The 20,101-nt window shown below is 31.2% G+C and overlaps 2 protein-coding genes across 3 annotated transcripts in view; one reads left to right on the top strand and one right to left on the bottom strand.

Moving 5' to 3' along the window:
- The window catches only part of LOC119832935 (xaa-Pro dipeptidase), an 8,392-nt gene extending 1,245 nt beyond the window's left edge, over nucleotides 1-7,147 (bottom strand). Inside the window, exons 1-12 of one of the 2 annotated variants that reach the window (XM_038356765.1) lie at nucleotides 6,842-7,147; nucleotides 6,546-6,720; nucleotides 5,976-6,167; nucleotides 5,485-5,532; nucleotides 5,017-5,078; nucleotides 4,887-4,931; nucleotides 4,331-4,406; nucleotides 3,429-3,622; nucleotides 3,030-3,164; nucleotides 2,683-2,797; nucleotides 1,353-1,544; nucleotides 405-556 (exon numbers count right to left, since the gene is read on the bottom strand). In XM_038356765.1, coding sequence (XP_038212693.1) covers nucleotides 405-556; nucleotides 1,353-1,544; nucleotides 2,683-2,797; nucleotides 3,030-3,164; nucleotides 3,429-3,622; nucleotides 4,331-4,406; nucleotides 4,887-4,931; nucleotides 5,017-5,078; nucleotides 5,485-5,532; nucleotides 5,976-6,167; nucleotides 6,546-6,716 — 1,382 coding nt within the window. In that variant the 5' untranslated portion in view covers nucleotides 6,717-6,720; nucleotides 6,842-7,147. The remainder of the gene's footprint in view (nucleotides 1-404; nucleotides 557-1,352; nucleotides 1,545-2,682; nucleotides 2,798-3,029; nucleotides 3,165-3,428; nucleotides 3,623-4,330; nucleotides 4,407-4,886; nucleotides 4,932-5,016; nucleotides 5,079-5,484; nucleotides 5,533-5,975; nucleotides 6,168-6,545; nucleotides 6,721-6,841) is intronic. The other variant, XM_038356764.1, reaches the window with a different exon arrangement.
- An 11,031-nt stretch (nucleotides 7,148-18,178) lies between these two features.
- The window catches only part of LOC119832796 (organic solute transporter alpha-like protein), a 12,123-nt gene continuing 10,200 nt past the window's right edge, over nucleotides 18,179-20,101 (top strand). The window contains exon 1 of the mRNA XM_038356558.1: nucleotides 18,179-18,494. Within this exon, the coding sequence (XP_038212486.1) occupies nucleotides 18,338-18,494 (157 nt within the window). The 5' untranslated portion in view covers nucleotides 18,179-18,337. The remainder of the gene's footprint in view (nucleotides 18,495-20,101) is intronic.

The raw sequence follows: 20,101 nt of genomic DNA, 5'->3' as shown, positions 1-20,101 counted from the left end.
AGTAATAAATGTTATTTGCAGTTAACAATTTTCTTTTTTCTTTATTACAATATTTATGGCAAGACTAGGTATATTGGTTAAATACATATTAAATGCCAATTGGTATAAACATATATTATATTTTTTTTTGCTCCACAGACCAATTTTTTTATATATTCTTTCCTTCCTTCCTTCATAAATTTATTTTTCTTAATTTTGAAAAACGCTTTCATTACGTAAAAAAATGTAATAGTTCAATCATTCGTAAGTTTGAGTATCTTGACTCTACAATGACCTTTAAAGAGTAAAGGCAAATTATTGAATTTATTATTTCTGTCATAAACGGACCAATACAAAGAAATTGTCTATGGGTTTTCTTGGGAATGTCAAACACTGTCACTCAAAGAAAAAAAAAATTGGCTTACGTTCGTGGTACAAAAGTAAGATTTTCCACACCATCCTCAGTTATAAGCACGTCATCTTCAATACGCACACCGCCCGTACCGCGGTACTTGTTCACTTTATCCCAGTTAAAGAATCTCGCTTGCTCGGGGTTAGCCTGAGCTCTATCTAAGAGCTGTAACAAAAAATTTATGGCTCTAGTAAATTTTTATTTAGTATATTGTATACTTCGATCAACAATAACACTAGATTACGGGTCACATACATATGATTTTCATAGAGCTAAATTCTGTCCACTTTATTCTGTACACATGTATACTTATATATCTCCACATACATTTGATTCCTACACCATGGAAAAAAATGTTTTAAAACAGTTTAAATTTAAACCTAACCTAGTATCTATCACAAATCGTGGAAATGTTATCTAATACTTAAAATGTTTGTGACGACTGACACATAAGAAAAGCAATGAATAATTCCTGTTACACAGAAATCAAAGATAAAAAAAATTTGTGTAATATATAACCTTAACACCTAACGAATAAAATACTGCAGTATTGTAACGAATAAAGAACGGCTCGCTGGGCTGAGCAAGCTTCACTTCACGCTGGTTTTCTGTGGGAGTGTGAGTGTGGCACTTCCCCGGTGCGAGCTGGCCCAATTCGTGCCGAAGCGTGCTCGGCTCCCACAATAAAGGTATTGTAGACGTTCCCATTAACACCTCAATTTCATATCTTCAATGTTCATGATTGAAGCGTTTCCAAGCGTTTCCTATTTATTTATTTATTTAGATTTACCAAATGACATTATATAAGTATTTTAAGAGTGTTATTTTCTGAATCCGAATTCTCGACGATCTGGATTTCTCCATTCTCTGTCAATAATCTATAAGTAAAAGGTTTGCAAGAAAAACTAAAAATAAAATTCTCATCACTCACTCACGCAAAAATCGTATTTAACCCACACACCTTATCAATGAAGTAGCAGCCCGGCTCGATGGTGAGCAGCATGGCCGGGCGCAGCGCGCGGGCGGTGCGCAGGCGCGCGAGCGGGCCGGCCGGCCGCGGCGGGCAGTGCGCCAGGTACCCGCCCACGTCGTGCACGTCCAGCCCGATCAGGTGGCCCAGCCCGTGCGGCTGCAGGATCGCGTTCACGCCGTGCTGGAGTGGAATGCGCGTTTGTGTGTGCTAATTGTTTTTTTATATATATTTACACTTATATTTTTAAGCTGAAGCGTTTATTTGTACAGTTGAATGCACTAATCTCAGGAACTACAGGTCCGATTTGAAAGATTGTTTCAGTGTTAGATAGTCCACATTAAGGAAGGCTTTAAGCTATATTATAACATCAGGTACTACGAGGGAAAACCCGCGGGGCACAGCTAGTACTATTTTATGTATAGCGTATTTCCTATGAATCTATGAATCCGTTTTGGAATATTGCAATTAAATTTGTCAAAAGTTTTATTTATTTTCGGTTGAATTATAATTTCATTATAAATTACCTTTTGACACTATTACATGACTATTTTATCGAAGTTATCTTACTATATAAAAATAAGTCGGGTTTTCCTTCCTGACGCTATAACTCCAGAACGCACGAACCGATTTCCACGGTTTTGCATTCGTTGGAAAGGTCTTGGGCGTCATGAGGTTTATAGCAAAGAAAATTCCGGAAAAATTTCAACAGAAAAGCGGGAAAAACGAAGCCATCTGGTGGCGAAACGGAGTTCGCGGGGTTTGCTAGTTGCTTATAAATGCATTATGATGTTTGCCCATGTATAAAATAATGGTTAATATATTGATAGACCATCGCTAATGCATTGCAGAGGTGAGGCCTTTGGGACGAGAAAATGATTAATAAAGGAAGATTGCAGATAAGGGTGAGGAAAAGGAAATGGACCCTAACTGTAACTTATTTGATGATTATATAATACTAGCAGTCCGCCCGTGGTAAATATATAGCCCATGTCACTCAGTCAAGTAGCAGCTGTCTAATGGTGAAACAATTTTTAAAATTGGTCCAGTAGTTTTTGAGTTTATCCATTACAAACAAACAAAAAATCAGATCTTTCCTCTTTATAATATTAGTATAGAAGTATAGATAGAACTTTAATATATACAGATACGCGGAGTTAATGACTTGTATCGACATGATATTGTACCTCCAATTCATTTATTTTTTTACCATTGTCTAACTGAACCATGTGCTCTAGTTATATTAACAAGAAAAAAAAAACAAAAAAAAAAAATCGAAAGTTCAAATTGAATCGATTTTTTATTATCTTTTTTTGTGTACCTCTATCATTTCCTCAACGTCGCCAACCAGCAAACCACCGTCTCTCAAATGTTGAAGCATACTCCGGTTAGCCGTCAAATGCATATCGGTCCATAGTACACCAGGCTTTGCTTCCCTGCGAAGTGCATTGAAAAAATTATATCGAAATTATGTAAAAAAAAAAAGAATATGCTGATACTTAGTATGTTTCATTAAAAACCTAATCGAATTCGGACATAGGTATCTTGTTGCAAAGATAGAATAAAAATATAATTGATTATTTGTAGTCTGTGCACCTCGTGATGACATGATTTAAAAATGTATTTTAATTTAAAAATGATAGGTAAATACAAAAAAAAAATTGTAACCTGATTACAGCATCTCGAGCTTTAAGCACTGCTTCATAGATGAGTTTCTGATCTTCAGTAAACTTGCCGTTAGCTGGGAAGGTGCACGTAATGTCTGCGGCATAGCCTGCATAGTTGCCACCCATATCGAACAAACTAAAAAAGGAAGAAATTCTTGCTGAGTGAGTGATAAATTTGAGTTAGAAATATTTGACTTTCGAGTTTGAGTTTAGCAGATTATTTGAGAACTGTTTATTGATAAATTTTCTCCATTCTGTGTTATCTTAACATAATAAGACTCTTTGTTGTACGTTTCAACTGGAAATCAAACCCAAAAAACGTTGAATCTAGCTCAACGTATAAAATACTGCAACGGGGCAAGATGAAAAAAGATCAACGCTAAGTGATTGAAACACAAACCATAGATCACCGTCTTCTATAATCTTGCTGTTAGGTGCAGCGGCGTGACCATAGTGTAAAGTTGCCGCGTTAACTCCCGAACCACAGATACAAGTGTATGATACGTGACGGCACCCGCCGATACGGTAGCAGTGGTCTAGGAACACTGACTCGCATTGGTACTCCTTTAGACCTGGCTTGGCATAAAGCATTACCTGGAATTTATATTCTTTGGTTAGAGAGTTTTTGCACGTAATGTTGTAAATTTACCATAGATAAATATAACGTGTAATGTATCTACAACATATTCTTTTCTTTGTGACTGCCTGTTAGCTTGTTTATTATCTGCAGTTTATATTGAAGAACCTTTTGTATTTTGTATAATAGTTGTAAAAGATAAAATTTAATGCCCTAATAAAATATACTGGCGTTACTTGTACCTTAATCGAATAAAAAAAATAAGAAAATGTCTTAGCTGCAAATTATTTAATTCACAATTTCAAACAAATCTATTCAGAATTTTTTGCATTCAAATAAAATCTTCGTGTATCTACATCTCGGGAGAAACATTCTTAAAACTGTTATAATAGATAACAAGGTATTCCAATATATTATGGATATTGATTACTATTTAAATATGGAAATAATAATATATGGGTTATTATCATTAGAGATAGTCTAGCAAGTATAATAAGCTGTATATTATCTTCTTATCTATTACAAACAACAATGCTAACAATTATGATAAATACTTTTTTCAATATCCCTTTATCAAATTATAACCCTTTAGATAATTCGAAAATCAATAAATTATAAGCAATTTATTATTTTTTGACAAATGATTTTTTTTTGTAATTTTTTTTTTAATTAAACCCCGTAAAAAAGAGTTTATTCTAATATTCATGTAAATTTAATATACATACCTGTTTGTGAGCATCAGATGACACTTTACACACGTAACGCATCACTTCAATTTCTTCAGGTGTTTTGATCACTCGCCTGAAATATTAATAATAAACATTGTGAGAAACAAATAAATATCTATAATATTGAACATTTCGATTAATTTGATTTGAAATATGTGTATTTTTAACTATATCGCTGCTTGCTGATAATGCACCCTGCTAGCTCATTTGACATTTAACGGAAATAAATGCTAAACAAAATATATCAGAAAGCATAGAGACATTTATATATGTAGTTAAAATGTAGGCAGAAACAACATTACATATGTCACCGAAAAATTGTAAAAACCACTGTAAAATTAAAAGAGTGTGTTATACCACAATTCTCTGTCAGTTTTCCATCTCGCGAGTTTGGTTATAACTAGCTAACGATTTTAATAATCTTCCGGCTACATGTATTATACGAATATTTTCACACATAGAGCATAGTGTGTGATATTAATAATTATAATTAAAAAAGAATTTATATTTATGTAAAAATATGGTTTTTAAAATGTAGTGAGTGATTACTTACAATTCAGCAATAATAGGAAAGAGAGTTTCATTGTCAACTGTAAACCTGGAAATATACATAAACTGTTAAATGAATAAAATAATTTATTTCATTTAAGAAACTAACATTTTGCAAGTTCCTGGTAACTTACTCATCAATGCCTTCAAAAACTGCTTCACTTGCTGTCAATCCACTATCTGTGTTTGGACCACTCTGAAATAATTTTTTAACACGGACTTAATATTAGTTAAATCCAAACAAAATAAACACAAATTATGCACCATACATAATTATCATCTATTTTGTTTGGGTAACTTTTTTTTATAGACTCAATTTAAATTTTAAATAATATTTAATTTATAGCCTTTTTTGTGTTTCTATATATAATAGCACCATAAAATCTACACTATCATATTTTTTAACTGATGTTCTTCAAAATGTAGTTTCTCAATTCAACTGTAAATTTGAGTTATTATATATAACTTCGTGGATTTTCAAACAATTGGTTAATTGGTTCTTTTAGTGTTTAATTAATAGAATATTTTTGTCAAGTTTATGTGTTAGTGTTTGTTTTATAGAAAAAAAAAATTACGTAATACTAAATAATTTTAATACTTACAAGGGTGAGTAATTTCTCAGGGTTCATGGATTTGAGTATATCTCGTAGCTGAAAATATAAAAACAAATGAAAATGTGGAATGTGCAATAATCACCACCTTTTTATGTGTTAATTATTTCATGGGTTGCTTGGAAGAAATTGCTTTTGAGCAATAAAGCCGCCCTTTGCCCCTTCCTTTCCATTTCCAATTTTTTTGTTAATTTAATTGTTTTTGTGTGCAATAAAGAATATTTCATTTCATTTCATTTCAATATTCAATGAAATGCTAACTAACACTATTTTTATTTAACTTGTACATATTTTACTGATATATTTTCTCAAGTTGAAAGTTTTCAAATTTAATAAGTGGTCAAAAATAGGCATTAGCAGTCAGGCTCTTAAAAATATACAATGATTACTGTGTATCAATAAAGTAATCATTAAATATTCTTTTCATTTTAAATTAGTTAGTCTGTAACCATTATTTAATTAAGCACATATCTCATAATTACCTCATCAACATAATGGACCTCATCAATGGCATAGATTTTTCTGATTTGTTCACAAGTTAACAATTTCCCCATCCACACTTCATATTCATCTGGTAGACGAGGTACAAAAAGATGAGCCTTTCCGGTCTTTACATCTAGAGCAAAATAGCATCCAGGCTCTTTAACCCCACATACCCAGGTGAAATAGGCTTCCTATACAATATAATTTCAAAAATTCAATTTAATTATAAACATACACATGCATACATATTCTCTTTATACATATCAACCTGTTTCAGAAAATAGAGGTGTATTTACTATAAAATACTATATATATAGTGTAGTTATAGTGTATATATAGTGAAGCAAGTGTCTCACAAATATTTACTACATAGTAACTGTTGAAAAAGATTTTGTAGCAAGAAATGTCTACAAAATACTATAAATTTTATATAGGATGTACATTAATTTGCTTGCTAAGGAGACTTTGTTTTCACATAATTTCATATTACATATGACATAATATCTATATGAAGTGCAAAGATAACATTTTTTGTTTGTTACTAGACAAATATTATTAAAATAAATTACCTGTCTAAATACATATTGTATATCTGTATCATAATGACTAATGTCATCTCCACCTTGTAACACAACCACTTGTCCGTCTTGTAATTTCTCTGCTAGCCTTTGTCTGTTTTTAGCAAACAATGACATAGGCACTTCTAAGGTGCCTGGACCCATGGACCAATACGCCGCCATATTTCTATACAGTTAATATTAAAAGGGGTGTTATTATTATCTGTTTTAGCATTTATAATATGATGATAATGTTATCAGTAGGTATTTATCATTAATTACGTAGATATGAATACTGATGCATTTACCATTTGCGATTTGTCCTCGCTCCACATCACATTTTAATAGAAATTACTCATTTTCTTACTAAAGTCAATTTAAAGCAACAAACATGATTTCTAAATGAAACTTAAAAAGAACTCTATGTACCTGTTCATATATTAAAAGGTTTATCCTTGCTCTATCTATATTATAACACTACATTAGTACACAAAATAAAATATGACAAGACGATATCTATACTTAAAACGATAATATATAACTGTATATTTAATGTTTGTATTACACTTCGTAATTTTATATGCAAAATGACATTTGACATAATAATTGTTCTAGGACAGAGACTCACACTACATGTATTATTATACTACTCTTTGACGCTGACTGTCAGTTTTGACTTGTGATGTTTTGTAACACGTTCAAAAAGATCTGTCTACTTTTTGTATATTATACATTCGTTACATATATAAAAAGTAACTAGCTGTGACCCGCGGTTGAAACCGCGTAAGCGTGCTGCGTAACCGTATCCCGTAGGAATATCGGTATAAAAAGTGCCTATGTGTTATTTCAGTTGTCCAGCTATCTACGAAGCAAAATAGTATTATTATTCACCAATAGATGTCAGGAAAAAAAACACGAATAAAACACGAATATGACATTATTTCAGTTGTCCAGCTATCTACGAAGCAAAATAGTATTATTATTCACCAATAGATGTCAGGAAAAAAAAACACGAATAAAACACGAATATGACATTTTCTAAAAAAAATTCCTAGCTAGATCGATTTATCGCCCCCAAAACCCCCAATATACTAAATTTCATGAAAATCGTTGGAGCCGATTCCGAGATTCCAATTATATATATATATATATACAAGAATTGCTCGTTTAAAGGTATAAGATATATGTATATAATTCTGTCATAAATGTATCTGTTTTAAATTAAAGGCCTATGATTTAGTTACAATCTTGATTAATTTAAAAGAATAAAGTAGCAATATTTTAATAAAACAATCCGCCATGTATTGGTGGTAAAGTTTAATTCTATAGGTATATAAACGCGATTATTTTTTTTTTATTCAATAATTAACTTTCGCTTATTTTATAAAGACGAAAGTTCATATTTTTTGTTTGTTTGCATTGTCTTTGTATAAGGAAATACCGTATTAAAGATTGCACAACGTATATAATAAAAATAAAGGTGTTACTTGTATGTAAATTATAATATTGATGAACTTTTTCTACTGGATACAAGAGGGCGCCACTAGTCTATTATCCAAAGAGTAGATCTAACATCAATGTGATTAGACAAGGTTGCATACCTTACCTTGTCATTTCAGACTTCAGACATCCATAGAAAAGTTATCGTTCGTGTATGTAAATAAACAAACTACATAGTATGTTTTTGAAATTCATTCCATTTATTAGGTTATAACTTCTTTACTTATCTAAATCACAAGATCGACGATAAATTAAACTATCTAAAATCACAAAATGCACTAAAACATGCACACATGTAATATTACATTAATTTTTATACCAGATTTGGTACGATTGTACATTATAATAAAGACTGTTGACATTAAAAGAATTACATTTATAATTAAAATATTGCCTAGAATTTCCCTAAATACAAGCAGTTATGGATGCGGTTTACCAGTCCAGAATCTATGAAATCTGTATAAGTAAATGCATAATCATATCTGCTTTATATCGCTTTTGTGCGATACCAACTTACTTATAGCATGCGAGGAAATAACTGTACTTATTACATTGGTGTACTGTTATGTTCATAGTATAATAATATTGTGAAAGTATAACGGACTAAGTTTATGGATAGTTTTTACTTGATTAATATGAACTAGTTTTAAGAAGTAATTTATATAAATACATTATTAGAATTATTTGAATCATAATATTTGATATGACTATCGAGAGAGAACTCTAAATATTAGTTAAACATCTATAGGAAATCAATATTTAAAGCTCGTAAATACTTTACATTTATAAATGAACTATTTATTTTACATAATATTAATAAACATAGCTTGGAAATGCTTTATTACATTAACGACTTTGTCATATAAAATGAGAAATTAATTTGTTTAAAAACATAATACACAATACTAAACGTTGGTTACGTCATTCAGTACTTTGATCAGTTAAGGTCACTATAAAACGAAGAATAAATATTATGATTGTAGAATACCAGCGGCCATTTTGGTTCATTCTCGTGATTCGTGTCGTGCGTGACACGTCACAACCGGCCATCTCGCTCTCGCATGCTCTCCGCATATAGCACCATTGTAACCCGACACGTTTCTCGCACACAAACGATTTCACAACACGTTCCACACTTTCACAACTAAAATGTTTTGTTTTATTAACATAAATAAATTAGGAATCGACGGATATTTCATGACATGTTTGTTTCTTTTCCTGTAATCTACGAACAGCCTCGGCGACAAGGGCACGTTGTTCCAGTAACCTTTCTACGAGATCAACTGGTTCTTGCTTTCTAATATAATAAGGCGCTGCTCTTGCTCGAGCTTGCAGATGAAGCTTTTGCTTTAAGCCAAGAGTAAGCTCTTCAATGGCCGGCAATCTACTTGATGTTAATGGACGCCTCTCCTCTTGACTTGTATTTCGACTGTCATAGCGGGAGGTCTCTTTCAACATAGCGTTGAAGGGTAATAAGGTATTAATAAACGAGTAATTACAATTTCACTGGCTGCGTGTAACAACGTTTGCGAATGTCGAATGAATGAGCGAGTGAGTCGGCTCGACCCCGGTGTAGGAACTGCAGGTCTCCGCGGGGGTATGCGGGAGGGGTATGACGTATACCGATGCGCAGTCGTGCCGGGCTGTATACAAACAATACGATGGACGTAAATAAACACAAGAGCAACTCAACATGTCTGTAATACGAACGGTGTTATCTTTGTGGTAGTTATACTTGACGCTTTGCTTGACGCTCCACTTAACTGACGCGCATGGTAGGTGGAAGGATTTTAAAGCACAGTTAACGAGCAGGTGATGTGTTTACTGTACTTATAATAGTAAAATATATGCTTATCGTTGTACTAAAATTCTAGATAGCTTAGCCTTTAAATAAGGCAATTAGGTCAGATAGAATTAAATAAATTTATTCAGTAACATCATTTTTCTACAAATTCACTATACTAAAAGATTCGTTCATTTGAAAGGCAAAATGCTTGCTACTACTTGATTATTTCTATAAATGCAATTGTATCAATTTATCAAATATCATGTATGCTGGTTAGAATCTACTTAAAAAAAAATTAAAGTCTTTAAACATATTAATTGATACTCTGCGTCCAGCTCTACATAGACTCTACAAAGAGGTTTTCTTGGTTTCTATGGTTTGTATCATAGATAGAAACCTGTCGTATTAATACGATAGAACTTCACTTAAGGTAAGTTCGTTTATTTTTACAAGTATACACTATACTGCATATACATTGGTAGACTTGTGTTTTCTAAAGATTCTGCATTATAGAGTCTTTAGAATACGTATATAGACCTACGTGAATATGACTTTGAAATGTATATTAATTAAAAAAACAAGTCATAAGAAATGAATAAACATTATTGAATATCTCTACATCTATATATATAAAAGAAAGTGGTGTTAGTTACACTACTTATAACTCAGACTGGATTAACCGATTTGGCTGAAAATTTTTGTAGAGGTAGCTCAGAACTCAACAACTCAATTCCTCGCGAAAACTACACGGGCAATGCCGCGGGCGGAGAGCTAGTTTTATCTAAAAATATAATGACAGACCCATTTCAATTACGTATGTTACGAGTCATTTGTTGTTGTTTTTAAATTAATTATGTGTAATGCAGCGTATTTCATCGTGTTATTGATAGCAAATGTAGCAGAATTTAATACGATAAGAATGAATAATAAACAATTTCATAAACCTTGTTTTCATTATCTTCATCAACTCTTATATAGTAACCATTAAAAAATAGACGTTAACTCATTTGGTTAAGGTCCAAATTTGTATATTATATAGTTTAAGTGAGTCAGATCTGACTATATTATTATTTATGTGTATTTGTAAGTCGACTGCTTCGGTGAACCAAAACTCAAAACGGCCGTTGCCCTCGGTTTTGCGTAGTTTTTTTCGTGTTGTTATTGAGTTCGTCAAAACTTTTTTATCTTCCATTTTATGTCTTAAGTTCATTGTCTTAATGACAAAAATCCAGTATCAAAAATGTAATACATTTAAACGTGGCAATAACGAGTTTTTAAATAATATTATTTTTGTATTTAGTCGTATGATTAACAGAGACTAAATTAAATTATTATTAAAAATGCCAACATGCCTTTACTAAACTTCCACGTGGTTTTTAAGGTGTTAAAATTATTTATTTTTAAAGGTTATCATGCTTGCACAATGATTGGTACGAATTGCTTATTTATCTTTGGATATAACCATTTCCGCAAATGAAAACTTTTTTACCTGCGTTTAGTAAAAGAAAGTCTTTTGATAGCTATACATTTTTGTTCTTCCGTTAACAATTATAATACAGCAGAATTTACTTACGTCGTAACCTTGTATTCCAGTTAAATTTATTGTATACCGATGATCATAATTTAAAAATAAGATAATAGGCTTATTTCTTTCAATATCTTATACATGTTTTTAATTATTTATGAGTACGACTTCAACACTGATGAATTTAATGTTAAGGCTGAGTACTCGTAGATACTGATAGAGAGCGGTTGTGCTCCATCCTTTGTAATCAGGTAAAGAAGTCTAATGTACAATATGTTCGTCTGATATTATATTGATAATAATAAATGCAAAGATTAGGATAAATATATTCCGAATAGACTATACCTTCTTTTAAAATATTACATGATGATGTAATTCTGTGAAATACTACAGAAAAATCTACACTAATATTATGATGAGGAAAGATTTAATAGTTTGAGTGTTTGTTTGTTGCGGGAAAATGTTACATTCCAACGGGAAAACGGCATGGTACAGCGCAACGGGTTATAAGAATTAATATCCTTTTGAACTTCTAAATGATTGAACCGATTGAATTGTGTGTAGAATAAGTTACTTTAAGTAAACTCTTAAATTTGAATTAATTAGAATATTTAATGAAATTATACAAATTTTGCCAGTGCTAATAGCCAACTCTGTTTGTATGTAAAAGATGGCAGAATACAGAATTAAATTTTCCTGAATAAATATACATCCCAGCATTCATTAAATAATACACATGTATTAAACTATCTTAATTTATGCATAGGTATTTTGTTGCTTAACAATTTATCTATTCAAAATTCTTTTAATTTAATATAACAACATATTGTTAAGAAATGTTGTTTATTTTAACTTCCTTGTTCAAAACCTTCATAAAGGAGATAAAAATATCTTCTAAAATTTTATGATGTAATACTTACGGCCACGCGGTCATTTTCATCGTAATTTGTAGCATGTATTGCAACATTGTAACTATTGTCATCTAGTGGTGAATAGTTATGGGAAATACTTTATGAAGTATAAACCAGAATATTTAAATATCACCAGTGAGAAGTACGTAAATGAATTAAATTTAAAGAAATGTAAACCTGAAATATAAATAAGAAATAAGAAATGTGATTCATAAATGAACAAAAACCGATTTCTTCTCTATCTTGATTAAGCGCCATCTTGTGGAGTAAATGTATCGTTGATTTGTTTCCCATAAAGATTCCAATAGATAAGGCGCGGCGGTCGAGTCTTGGGCCATGGATACATATCAATTTGAATTTAATGTTAATATAAAATGTTGCGTATAACATAACTATCAATTGAATTGGTAAACAAATTCCGACATATTCTTGTTCTACGATGTGAAATGTACATTAAAATTTTTAGTTTAACCCCTAAATCTTTTAGTTCATTCCAGCCTTCTAGATGGTGCTTTCTAAAATTGCATAGTTTTATCGTAGGTACTCGAAAAATAAGAAAAAGCGTCTCCACATAGTTTCTACAGTTCTCTGAAAATTCAAATAATACTATATGTATAATATTAATAAATCGATCTCCTTACATAATGTTAGTACCTAAGATTTTGAACTGAAAACATTGCTATGTTTTGGCAAAATGACGCGGCTTCGTACCCGTTTTGCGACATTATTTTGCCCCCTTCGTGAACTTTTTCTTTTTTTTATAAATAGAATTGCTCATGAATACATACAGCAAATAGATTTATATTTTCATAAAATTCCTTAGTGATTATGGAGTCTAATATCTACCATAGTACATACATTTCGGGGAATTTCAGATGCGATATTGATAGCATTCACATTTTTTTAAATCAATCATTAGCTTGACTTATTCCAAAGCAGAACGAATGAATGAGGGTGCATTCATTTATGATAGTATATACCTTATATTTATATATTATAATCACTTGTCGGTTGTATGAGCTGGAAGAAGAGAGCAAAGCGGACCAAGTATTAGTAAGATTAATCCTTAATGCCAATTTTATGTGGATTTGAGACTTCCCGGTTCATGAACATTAACGTTGAAGCGTAGCTAAACTTCCACCTTCCAAAAGTTACAATTCTTAATAGAGTTTTGGCCTTGAATTTATTTTTACATGTAATAGACCTTGTTTTATTCGCCCATTTGCCTATCGATGTAAGGAATGTCGTGACGCGTCAGGCGACTCGCACGCAATTGCAAATTAGAACAATTACCTAGTAAACTAATTGCAATAATAGCATTAATTACGGGTCCTAAGAGAACTATTGTACTCAGCAACCCATCATAATATAAACGATTAAACTATTGAATACTAATGATTAACAAATGTATCTTTGTTTCATATCTAGTTAGTCCAATACAATTTGTAGATAATATTTTTTTGCAATCAAGGTCCAGATTCCACAAGAAGAGCTAAGAACTCATTTCTATACATGTAGTAGTGCTGGGCTCATGGATTTACATGTAAGATGTTCCAAATTTTCAAATTTATATTTTTAGCAGAAAATGCTTATCACGTGTAGGTAATAGGTTTTGTTACGGCACATTTTATATATCTCTTATAGATATAAGAGGTCTGTTGCGGTTCTGCATCAGGTGTTCCAGTTTCCGAAATAAATTATAGCCTATATGTTGCCTACACTTAATGCCTATATAACAAAAAAACAATTAATTCATATCCGTTCAGTATTTTCGGATATAAGCGTGTACAAACAAACGGACACATTTTTTTTTAACTGTAAAAAAAAATTCAATTTACCGATACAGTTTTTTTACTGTTTTATTTGTATTTAATGTGCAGTTTGTCAGTTATATAGGAAAAATACGATACTAACTACTATGCTGTAATCTTTATAATATAACTTTAATGATTACTAGCTGCGCCCCGCGGTTTCACCCACGTAAGTCCGTATCCCATAGAAATATCGGAATAACAATTGCCTATATGTCATTCCAGTTGTCCAGCTGTCTACGTATCAAATTTCATTGCTATCGGTTCAGTAGTTTTTGCGTGAAAGAGCAACAAACACACACATCCTTACAACCTTTCGCATTTATAATATTAGTAGGATAGGATAATTACATAACATAAAAATGATAAACTTAACATTTTCTCATACTTTTTTTTTCTATACAACTACTTGGCATTATTAATCTCAATTTGAGATTGTTATAAGGGCTTTTTGATTAATCATAAAGCAATTATACCATTGGTATTTGCGCAAAAAGTAGTTTATGAGTTTCTCATCTCACTATAAATTACTTACATATACACATAATATTAAAAGAAACAAGGAAAACCTATATTTTATGTTTTCGTTCTGAAATTGTAGAGCAAATATTATTTTTGATTACAAATAACGAACTTTTGTTTTGTTTTCCCTAAGGTAAACATTAGTACATATGTTTTTGAAACAAAAATATTTATTAAGCTATTAATATATAAATAAATTAAAAAATCAATTTATTTCCTGCACGCTCGCCCGGTCTCGAACCTGACTTATCGATTTTGAAGTCCGAGGTTCTCACCTCTGAGCCACCACTGCTTATAGTATATATTCCATAGAATATATTCCATATAATATTATCAAATAATTAAGGACTTTAAAATGTCTGTTATGGTTTTCTATAAATCATTGATAGTAAACAAAATTACTAACAATTCTTTGGGGGTATTTACAACATTCGTATTGAATACCTAGCAATTGCTCTTTAAAAAAAAATTGATATATCTACTGAAATGCTTCGCAGATAACTGTTTTGGAAAACAATATTACTAACAACTGATTTGGGGGTATTTTAAAAAATTCGTATTGCATAATAATTGACAATTACTCTTTAAAATATATATTTAATATGCAGAAATATATTGCCGGTTACTATTTATTGCAAGTATGTATAGATTTCTGATTGTCTCACTGCCAATTGCCGACTAGCGCGCCTGCCAGAATTTGTGTAAACATATTTATAAAGCAGTATGGTTTATTGTTAGCTAAAATATTAGTGAGCACACAACGCAGTCAAATATTGCATAATGTAAAAATATAATAAAAATGTTTTGATAAAATTGATGTAAGTTGTGTTTCTAATGATAAGCTTTTATCTGCTGTAGGTATCATACGTGAGGTCACAGCAAAAAAGCAAAATAAATAAATGAACCTTCTCTAAACAATTGTTTTTGGAACTTTTAACATGTAAACTAAATTAACATATATTCATTTGACGATTCAAAAACGCTCCTAAAAGCAGATTACTTGGATAAATAAATATTTTAATTATCTATTACATCCTTAAGAACAAATGTCAAAAAGTACCTATATAATATTATATAGTTTACTTTATACCAGATAAGTATTTTTTTAATCCTCGTTAACACGCCGTAACTTATTTTTTCTATCGATAACGTCCATTTATTATGATTATTTCCTTAGTATCTCATGGTCATAACGAAGACAAAATTTATTGCTCAATGTAATTCAATTTTAAGTGTAAAATCGAGGTGAAATAATTCGCTGTCAATTTTAAATTCACAGATGATTTTTCAAATTTACTGTTAATCGCAAGTCGGTGCCCGCGACTACATATTGTTATGTCAATAGAGCTTTAATGGTTGGTTTACGAAATTAGCTTTATTTCAATTTTTTTAAATGTTACCAGATTGAACACTTTTTGGTCGAGATTTACCAGGTTATTTATCGAGTTTGAATCGTAACTAACTTTCCGTTAGCGAGCCAGTTAGCCAGTATTTCTGGCTTCGTGTAAACTGAAATAGTCTACCGGCTTCATTTTTTATTTTGTACGTTTGTTTACAGGCTAGGATGGTATTTAGTACCTATAGTTGATTGTTTTTTTTTTCTTTAATATAAAGATTATATTTTTTAGGTAGTAGCGCTAGCGCCTCGCTCCACTACTTCATGCAGCGATCGAAGTTAGTTTTCAGTTGGCTAGTAAGATATCCATGCGTTAAGATTATGTTTCTTAATTAAAAGCGTGTCGTGCTTTGGAGGGTAAAAAATTACAATATGGACGGTAAACTTAAGGATTGTTTGGGAATTGGAGGGGGATGGGGGAGGCGTTAAAAAAAAAGTTACAGATATAAAGCGATTAAAGATTTGAATGGCAACCACCAGGGTATAGTCCGTAGGTTGCAAGATTTTAAAAAATTGGAACCCTTATCGTCGCGTGTCCAACTCGAACTTGGGCCATTTTTATTTTTTGTCATATCACATCTTATCTTTTGTTTGTGGGCTAGCTAGGTCTTTACTAAAAAAACGTTTTTGGAAACGCCACCAGCTTTTGCAACATTTTATTATTGACTGTAGTTTATAGACATACGGACAAATTTTGCTAAGACATTCTTCCTTTATCGCCAGAAAGTCAACAGCTGCAATAATTTTTGCTAAGGCGCCTTTTTATAATTAAGTTGATTTTATATGGTTCTGCATCATGTGTTTCAGTTTCAAAAATCAATTATAGCCTATCAATTGTTGCCTAGCCTTAATAATAACAAAAAAGTGTATTCAACTCCGGCTGGTAGTTCTGGAGATTAGCACGAACAGACAGATTTTTTTATTCATGCTCTATTACTGCTTCCTTACACCGTTCAATTATTTTATGTGAGAAAATTCTTTTTTTTTTGCTCAGAAACACGGAGTATATTTTATGGATTGATTATTTGGTTGGCTATCTGTCTATGTACGCTTAATTTGGATAAATATCTATATCTGTTATTCTAAGATCTCTATCTTTATGTGTTAATCTTAAACGTTACGTAAGTAAATTAAGCACTGCATTAGAACAAGATCTTATAAGATATATTAAGTAAAGCATAAACTTATCAACATGGACAAGTGAAATAGTATAAATAATGAAATACGCGTTGTTTTCTATTTTAATAGTTGATTAATAGTAGATTTTTGTAGCGCTGGTTGCACCCGAAACAAATTCGGAAATATAAATTAAACATTATAAAAAAAAACAAGGGGAAATGGCTTAGAACGCAATACAATATAATCTAAGGGAAATGACAATACTTTTTGACTGTCTTTATAAATTAATTTCTTGGAATGTTCTCATTTAAATGAATTTTAAAGACACACATTTTTTTATTACACTATGATTAAAACTGTATTTTTATTAACATTTTTTCATATTTTTGACTTTTTGTTTATGTGCATAGAATCAAACTTAAAAAATTAATTTAATTGAAAATAATAAACAGTTTAAACAAAAAATTAAAGCGATTAAACATTTCTTAAACTTCACTTCGAAAGCTTCTATTTAGTTAATTAAATTTAATTTTAACACCGACCGCGACTTGTCCTTGTAATGTTTCAGCTATGTGTACTATGTATAGCATTTAATTTTTATTAAAATATAAATGACATTGCTATTAATTTGTAATTTCAATAATATAGGCTTTTAGGTCATTTATTGTATAGTAGAGTTAGTAGAGTTTTCGGTGTATTTCCAAATTCAACGGTTCATTTACAATGGGCCGACTTCTCTCCAACAAAAATATGTTTTTTTTAATGGGTTTACCGTTGGCACAGAAATCAATAAAGATACATAAATTAATATTATACCCCCATATTAACATACAACGTCCTCGTTTTTGAGGTAGGTTAAAAAGCTTTAAAGTAAACATTTGCAGCTAATGCTTAAATTACTCGTTAACCATAGAGATAACTAGTATACAGTTTTAAGTTTATCGCATAGATAAATACGATAGGCACGTAGTTGTAGTACTCATGTGGTTCGGGATATTGTACAACGCTAAAGTGTATAATCTATGACGCTACGTGTTGCGCAGACCGCAGCCAAAATGTCGAAAGAAAGTGAATGCGATCGCGAAGCGGCAGTCAGTTCGTCAGTATAGAAAACGTTGCCGCCGATACACGTTCCTGAACCGACCTTTAGCGCGGCATGTCATAGAATTATTTACGCGGGTTTTGATTTTTAAATATGGAATAGATCGCGTTCATAGACAATTACATTTTGAAAATGGATTTATATTCCGAGGCTAGTAGTGGGACGAGGGTATTAACAGCGAGACATGTTAGTGTGGATGTTCGATTTCCAGACACCAATAATGCAATTAATACAACTTTGTTGTGCCACAGTTATAGTCTTGCACCTGATATCGGAACTTATTTTGCAGGTAAGATAATATTATTTTAATAAAGCTAAGGTATATTTAGGGTTGTGTCTGTAAGTATGAAAAGAATCTCGGTATCAAAATAAATAAAACTTTATTAAAGCATACCTCTGTTCTGTTTATGAGTTAATTTTGAAAGTAGGCATATTTTATTTTAGAAAACAACATTATCTGTGGAAAGTTGCTGATGCTAATGTAGATATTAAGATGATGAAAACAAAAACGTTACTTATTTAAAATTTTCGTAGGGTAAACTGAGTTAGAAAGATCCATTAATATTTGCAATATACTTACCAGTTTTTACGTTCTTATATGAGACATAAGAACATTACTATTAATTAGTGTAATGTGTACCTACAGAGTATAATAAGGATTTGAAAGATAAAAAATATCTTTGTTTTAAATCTGCGTACCTACTATATAAGTAAATATTGCATAAAATTATAGGAATCTTATTATTCTCATATATTTTTATACATAAAATATAGTAACAGGAACCTGATACAGTGTAAGCAATATTGGTACTTTTTATTTATTTCATCATCATAAAATTATATTATAATTATAATATTTCGGTTTTATTAGCTTTTTAAATTATGTACCAACCATATACCTAGCTATTGCGTTCCTAGAAATGGAATTTCACATTAAGGAAAGTATACAATATTAAAATCCTATTAATAATATAAATATGGATAGATGTATGAATGTTACGTACTCTTTCCCGTGAAAATAGCTTATCGTGTCTCTATGAAATTTTGATACATAGATAGATTATAGTCTGGATTTGGACATATACAACTTTTTATTCTGGCACCACGCGAGAGACCCCTTGGATTGCAGTTAGAACTAAATTGAGTTTGTATCGCTCAATACTACACAATACTACATAGCTATGTACTGACACTGCAGGGGGAATTCCAGGTTAATCGTGGACAGAGTAACTAATTCTTTGTCTACGAGCTCTATGAAGTCTTCACGAATTGACGATTTATGTTATTTAATAAAAATATGATCCATGTATTACACATATTGAGATACATAAGTTCCTTCATTCGTACCAGCGCTGAATAAATAGGTAGTTAAATTATTTTCAAAACATACGATATTGGTTAAATGTAATTAATCTATCAATTCCGTATTACTGAACACTTAACCAGTAACTAACCTAATTAATTAGTAAGCGTAGAAGTATCCTATTGCAAGAATTCATGTACCTTCATACGAGTACCTATATCGTGAAACTTGTTTAGGATTTGAAACGTCTCATAGTTTTCGATCGAATATTAGATTATTGTATAATTTACTAATAAGAAGAACATGGTAATCGAGCGTTTTGAAAATTTTATTCTGGCTAGGTCGATTAATCTCCATCGAAACCACAGAAGCCGATTATTCTATAATATTATAAAGCTGAAAAGTTTGTTTGCTTGAACGCGCTAATCTCAGGAACTACTGGGTCGAATTCGAGTTGAAAAGTCCATTTGTGTGTATATATATATCATAGGTATATATCAGCATGTAAAACCAGTGTGGAAGAACGGTGTATATATTAGCTATATACACCCCAAATATGTGTCCATCCTTAAAATTGTTGCAGTGATTGATTG

The sequence above is a fragment of the Zerene cesonia genome, chromosome 16, assembly GCF_012273895.1.
Source record: "Zerene cesonia ecotype Mississippi chromosome 16, Zerene_cesonia_1.1, whole genome shotgun sequence".
NCBI classification, from domain to species: domain Eukaryota; kingdom Metazoa; phylum Arthropoda; class Insecta; order Lepidoptera; family Pieridae; genus Zerene; species Zerene cesonia.
Note: the sequence above shows the minus strand (reverse complement) of the source record. Positions and strands in the feature narration are given on the sequence as shown.